The sequence below is a fragment of the Penaeus vannamei genome, chromosome 38 (genome assembly GCF_042767895.1).
Source record: "Penaeus vannamei isolate JL-2024 chromosome 38, ASM4276789v1, whole genome shotgun sequence".
NCBI classification, from domain to species: Eukaryota; Metazoa; Arthropoda; class Malacostraca; order Decapoda; family Penaeidae; genus Penaeus; species Penaeus vannamei.
The window spans coordinates 14,681,276-14,688,775 of record NC_091586.1 but is presented as its reverse complement, the minus strand read 5'-3'; the positions used below and the strand labels follow the sequence as shown (position 1 = coordinate 14,688,775).

Genomic DNA, 7,500 nt, shown 5'->3' with positions numbered 1-7,500 from the left:
TAAAACCGCTATCCTTACTAATGTAGGAGTAGGTAGGTAATGCCTATGGATGCCAGACAGCTCCTATTTGCACACTCCTTTTAGTGGGTCGCGTATCTGTGGTTAGAGTGACCGTCTTGCAACTTGCCTTGCAATGTCTGTGAGGGTTTGAATCCCTATATGTATATATGTATGTATGTATATGTATATATATATATTTATATATATATATACATATATATACATATTTATGTAATATATATATATATATATATATATATATATATATATATATATATATATATATATATATATATATATATATATATATATATAAATATATATTTGTTTATTTATGTGTTTGTCTGTGTCTGTTATGTAAGATATATTCACTGCATTCATTAATTCTTGTTAGTGGACTTTATGTAATAAAATTATGCATAACAGTAATGATAATATAAATTATATTGATTATGATAAAGATGTAGTAAACGTAAACCACTAACTTTAATAATAACTAAACAATCAAGAAGTATTTAATAAAAGGAAATGATAATGATCCCAGTGACATTACCAGAATGACAATGACAGTGACAAAATGGCAACTACAGCACCACATACAGCAAAGTCGATAATAATGATGATCATTGTTATTATTAACATTGTCATCAACATTAACATCATCAATATGAGCAACATTAGATTAAGACCAACCTCAATAACAACAGGAACCAACATCAGTAATGACAACAACCACCATCAGAATCTGATTCACCCCTTAAACCCTTTCAGCACCCAAATACCATTAGCATCCCCATCTCAAGCACCAAACCCCTACTGCCCACCCCTTGTCACCGCTACTCTTACCACCACCCCTACTGCTGCTGCTGTCTGCCACAACCATTACCACTACCACTGCTACCAGTACTACCCACCACCATCATTGATACTATTATTATTATTGCTACCATCATTGCTGCCATTATTACCTCTGCCATTACTGACACCATTAATATTGCAGCCACCATTACCACTATCATCTCCACAATAGTTCTTTACATATTAACATATTACTGGCAGGCTTGTAGAGCCAATTCATTTATAGTTTGTTGTAATTGTTGATCCAGAAAGAAGCTATGGTTTGAAATTAAAGTATATTTTAATTTCTTTAAAAGTTTAGGAATGTTAACAAAATTTAACTTTGGAATAAGTGCCAGAGACCTTTCTTTATGGTGCAGGTGAGATGATTCATCATATTTTCCAGGAACTTTTATAGTTTTGGCAGATGGATCAGTAGAGTTAGTCAGCATCCAATCACAAGTAGCTTACGACGGACCATGGCTACAGCAGGAGAAGGGTCAGCAAGTGATGGCACAGGGAAGTTAAACAGACTTGCATCTGAGAAGAGTCCATACCTGTTGCAGCATGCTAGCAACCCTGTTGACTGGTAAGCATAGGATGGGTTTGTACGGAATTTCTAGTGTGTGCCAAACATAGTGTCAGAGGAGGACAATTTTTGTTGTATCAAGAAACCTAGTTTTTATCTTGAAGTGATAGATGCTAATATGTTTTTGCCTTTGTATATATTTTTCTTTGTGTTGAACTATGTTTGTAACATTATATGAGGCAGCCTGAAATTGAAAGTTATTGAATTTCAGTAAAGAATTTGATTTGTCTCTTAAATTTTTGATTTGTGAAATTTTCAAGGGTATTCAAATATGTTTATACATGAAACCAGATATCAAGCTCAATTTTGCCGCCATCTTAACCTGTTTGATCCGGTTGCGTCATGGAAATTACGGTGCCTAAAACACAAGCAATTTGTTACATAAGTGGCCAACATCCCAGGCATATGGCACATAGGCCAGGTACGCAAGAACACCCATGAGCTGTGTCAAAGCTCTGTGTCCCCCTTTTGCATATTTATTATGTTTAAACCTTTTAGCTTTATGGCCATTTTCTAAGGTCTTTTGATTTGCTTTATCCAGATGGTAATTGCTTATTTTCCTTGCACAGACATTATATTATCTCTCTATGTAGTAAATAACTTAGAGCAAGAAAAAAAAAAGAAAAAAGAAATTGGAACTTTTGGTTATGTATGTCATATATATCATTTTTTCATAATTTTCAACTTTACATAAATAAAACTATGCTCCCGGTCACAGTGGCTAGGAATATGGTGCACAGCATAGAAATGACATCCTCCCTGGAGCTAGCACTTTTCTAGTCACAGCTTATGTACGTTACATTCCACATTCGTTTATCAATGGGAGTAATGGTAAAGCCCCCTTCTAAGCGCCAAATAAGTCAAATCACACTCCAAGAGGTTTGTGCACTTGTGGCGAGTCTTTTCCTTCACCCTGGCCTTCGCTCATGCGGCAAGTTTGCATCATCTGAGCTGATGCCAATTTGCCCGATGATGGCATGTTCATGTCACCTGTCCCTTGACTCAAGTTTTTCCATGACGTGACCACAACATAATTTGGATCCAATGGATTAAAGCATACAAAATATATAAATGAACACTTCTTGAACTGTGATCCAGATTTTTTTTTTAATTTTTTTAAAACAACCTCATTGTCAGAAAAAAAAAGAAATGTTACTTGTCCATGACAGAAAGTTTCTTGGTTGTTTCAGCATTATCACTATCAACTTTAAATGATTTCTATGAAATCATTGTAAGCTCCTATCCATGTATCAGTCTCTTTGAATCAAATTATATCCAATTAGAATATTAGTTTATTGATATTTCTTTTTTCAAGTTTAACCCATTAGATCTGGGTGCCTCACTGTCCAAATATGACCAAAAATTCTGTAATAAGACTCCATATCATCTCTCTTAGTGTATAACTCTACAATAACAAGTAGTTATTTGAATAGTTTTTTTATATTTCCATAAAATTAAATTTTCTGTAGTGCTCCTTAGATTGCTGGCCATGGTGAGCTGGAATTGGATCCAGCATGGAAATAATGTCCTCTATTCCATACTTATTAGCTGATAGATATAATGCAAGAACCTTCCTAAATGCTCACCAACAAGTTTTGTGGAGAGTCATTCCCATCACACTGACCTTCAGTAGAAATTCATGTCACCCAGATCCAAGGAGATAAACCCACTGACTGCAATTTTGCAGCTGTGCTGTACTAACTAGCTGTGAAATTTTCTTATTTCATAATTTTTTTTTTATTCTCTCATGGATACTCAAATAAGCCTAATGCCCAGATTTTGAGCCATGTGCAGGCAGTGAACCACTCTGTTGATATCCACTGGTCCATGAGGGTAGAGTATAACATCCATGAACATATCATAGTAGAGGGACATCTCCAGGAAGGACACATTTCTCTTGTGCAAAAACCTATTCCTGCTTCTATTACCAGTGGGGCAGGTTGTGTTATGGAGAATGGAATAATACAAAGTAACACAAATGGACTGTTACTTATTGTTACTGCTGTAGTACAAAGTTTAAACTACCTGGAGAGATAATAAAGAGTCAGTTGAAAAAAAACGTTCTATTACTGTCTTGATGTAGTGTGAATATTGTTAAACAGAAAAAAACACACAAATAAGCCTATTACTTATTATTAATCATTAAGGGGGCCATCATGCTGAATTTTTGACAAATATTTTTTTAAATATTCCAAAATTTGAAAAAAATCTTATGTAATCTAGTAGGTTTTGACAATCCTGTGACATAATATTTGTGCCAAATATGTAAAAATAAAGGAGTTATGACTAAATCTCTAAACCTCCCCAACTCAGGCTCCGATGTTTACTTTGTCACATCTGTGTAAATATACTCGACAAATTTTTTCTTGGGATTTTTTAAAATTTATTTTGGTATTCTCTGGCAGCTAGCTGGCAAGTCTGCGTACTTCATCAGCTGATAGCCATGATTAAGAGACACGGTGGGTAGTCATCACCAGAGAGGCAGAGGGAGAGGCTGCGCATTTCCTGCCTTGGCAACACCATCCCATAGATGTACCCCTGATGCGCCCTCATCACACACTAAGAGGACACTACTAATGATAAATGTCATTCCTGTAACTAATAAACGTAATATGATGAGAAATGCATCTCAATCACAGCTGCAGCAGTTGTTTATTTGTATGAAATACCTCATGGGGTACTGTAAAGTCTATGATGACACACGGTACTTCTACAATCATGTGCAGTTATTGCCATTAGTACCTTGCAAAAGGGGGGGACCAGGTACTAGCTACACTTCAGAATACCATGTGCATACCATAGAATACATCAAGGTTGATGCAGAGATCAGATTTCTTAAAAAAGAAAAAAAGAAAAAGGAAATGGAGGAAAAAGTATCCTCAACTTCAAATCCTGATATCTCAAAACTACGCCCTTGCCCACATTTTTTGATGTCCATAACTACTTGAGCGATTCTGATGGGGCTTGGATCATTTGACAGCTGAATAAATTTGCGATTTTTGCGATGATGTGATTTTCATTTCAGGTGATAAAAGTCTATATATTATATTTTATATTCATGATAATGAACATTAAAGGGAAAAAAAAATCCCACCAAACTAAGAGGAAATTTCAAAGTCCAAATTGTATGATATTTAAGTATTGCTATAGAGTATATGTTTTTTTTTTTTCTTTTTTAAGAAGTTTAGTCAATGAATAAGTGAGATTTATGTATTTATATATTTTTTTCAAGAACTTGTTTTTTGAAAATAACTTCATGGCTTTTTATCCAAATGATATGAAACTTAGTGGTGTAAACCACAGTATATGTACATATAACATATTAAAAATTGCGAAAATCCAATCATAATTAGCAAACTTTGTTCTTGAGTGTTAAGGGGGCTGTCACGCTCATGTCAGTTATGATCGGATATTCATGATTTTTTAATGTGTTATAAATACATATAAATTGATGAACACCAAGTTTCATATCATTTGGATTATAAATAACAATGTTATGTATGAAAAACAAGTTTTTGAACAATCACAAACTCTGTAAAATCGCACTTGTCCATTGAATAAACTTGTTGAAAATATGTTTTAAATTTCCTTTTAGTTTAATGGGAATTTATTTTTTATAAATGTCCAGTCTTAATGAACATCACAATATGATATATGGACTACTATTACCTAAAATGAAAATTTTCTCTAAGGAAACCATTGCAAATATATTCAGCTTTTAAATTATCTAAACGCCATTAGAAACGCCCAAGTATTTATGGATGAATAAAAAAGATGCAGACAAATGTTGACAAAAGTGTAGTTTTGAGATATCGGGCTCCGAAATTTAGGACACCCTCAATTTTTTTTTTTTTTTTTCCTTTTTTAAAATTTTAATCTGCAGCATTCTTGCTGTATTCTATGGCATTCACATGGTATTCTGAAGTGTAGCTGGTACATTGTCCCCTCCTTTTGCAAAGTACTAATGGTAATAACTGCACATGATTGTGGAAGTACCATGTGTCACCACAGGATTTGCAGTGCCTAACCTTACCACATGAGGTATTTAAATGTATAAACAACTGGTGCAGCTGTGATTAGGAAGTATTTCTGATCATATTACATTTATTAAATACTAAACTAACATCTACAATTAGCAGTGTCCCCTTACTGTGTTATATGGGCTTACATCTGTGATATGGTGTTGTGAGGGTAGGAGCTGGCAACCTTTCTCTCTGATTTTCTGGTGGAGTTTTGTCTCCCAGAGCCCCAGTCTTTACGATCAGCTGATGGGTAAACAGAGTTGCCAGCTAGCTACCAGAGAATGCCAAAATAAACCGAAAAAAAGAAATTGATAAAAACAAATTTGTTGAGTAAATTTTCATGGACGCGACAAAATAAATATTGGAGCGGGAGGTAGGGGGGGGGTCAGAGATTTAGTTACAACTCCTTTACTTTCACATATTCAGCAATAAAATTATGTCACAGGATTGCCAAAGCCCATTAGATTACAGGAGATTTTTTCAAATTTCAAGTATTTTTGAAAATTTCTGTTGCGATGGCCCCCTTAATGTTATTTTACAAAGTTTGAAATACCTGGAGTATAACAAAATATAGAGTTAGCTGCACAAAAACAATCTGTTATCATCTTGATAAAGTGTGATGAATGACAAGTAAACCTTTGAACAATGCTAAACAAAATTATGCATCCAAAGAAAAAAGGCTAATAGCATTACAAGTGAAGTGAAGATTTTTATATCTTTAAAAATTGTATAAAAATACTAGCTTGTAGGTGGCTAATGTTGCTCGCAAACTACCAAAGGAGCAGGTTGCAAACGGGAAACTGTCGAGGCACGTCAACAGCCTAGTGATCATGTCCACTTGCCTTTCTTTTACTTGGTGTCATTGGGATAATCTTGATCTACAATACTTTTTTATAACTTTTCACTGCATGGTAAATAAGAAATGACTTTGGATAGTAAACTAAGCATGTAGATAGAAAGTTGTAGTTTAGTTCACATGTTCTGATAACTGGCAGACAGTATTAACAAACGCATCAGTTTTCTGCAGAATTAATGATTATTTACAGTTTAACAACTTTTGTCTTAACAGGTTTCCATGGAGTGAAGAAGCCTTCAGTGTAGCCAAAAGAGAAAACAAGCTAATTTTTCTTAGTGTAGGCTACTCAACATGCCACTGGTGTCATGTAATGGAAAGGGAGAGCTTTGAGAATCCAGACATAGCAAAAATAATGAATGCAAATTTCATTAATGTTAAAGTGGACAGGGAAGAACGACCCGATGTGGACAAAGTTTATATGACGTTTGTAACAGTAAGTATGATAGCTCTGGTGGCTTCATCTGTTTTTGTATTCACACTTTATTTATTTATTTGAGTGTAATTTTTTTTCTTTCATTCTGAGTATGATTTTGAACAGTGAAGAAGGTACAGAGTAAGAGAGAGAAAGAGGGGAAGGGAGGGAGAGAGGGAGTATGAGAGAGAAAGAGAGGGAGGAAGGAAGTAAAAGAGAAAGATGGGGAGGTAGAGAGTAAGAGAGAGAGAGAAAGAGAGGGAAGGAGTAAGAAATTAAAAGAGAGGGAGGGAGGAAGGAGAGGAAGAAAGTGGGAGAGGGTGTAAGAGGGAGAAAGAGAGGGAGGGAGGAAGGAGAGGAAGAAAGCGGGAGAGGGTATAAGAGGGAGAAAGAGAGGGAGGGAGAGAGAGAGTAAGAGAGAGAAAGGAATGGAGGGAGAGAGTGTGAGAGAAAGAGAGGGAAGGAAGGAGTAAGAGAGAGAAAAGGGAGAGTGGGAGTAAGGAAGAGAGAGGGAAGTAGAGAGAAAGAGAGAGTGAGAGAGAAAGAGAAAGAGAGAAGGAGAGGGATTAATATCATATTAATTTAGGAAAGTAAAACAAAAGCCATAGACTATGAGTATTCTTATTTCATTCTAATTTCACACTTACTATGTTCATTCACAAGTAGAAAAGAGGCAGAGCCGTTGACAGTGGCACTCATATGATTAGTTGGGGGTGAGGGAGACAAAGGAGTGCCAAGGAAATGGGAGGTGAGAGTGTGTATAGTAATTTCAATATGCCTTACA

At 35.2% G+C, this 7,500-nt stretch overlaps 1 protein-coding gene across 1 annotated transcript in view; it reads left to right on the top strand.

The window, feature by feature from the left end:
- Positions 1-7,500, top strand: part of LOC113820128 (spermatogenesis-associated protein 20) — a gene marked incomplete at its 3' end in the record, with an annotated part of 17,823 nt that overhangs the window by 7,736 nt on the left and 2,587 nt on the right. Inside the window, 2 exon segments of the mRNA XM_070115907.1 lie at positions 1,256-1,426; positions 6,518-6,737. Coding sequence (XP_069972008.1) covers positions 1,317-1,426; positions 6,518-6,737 — 330 coding nt within the window.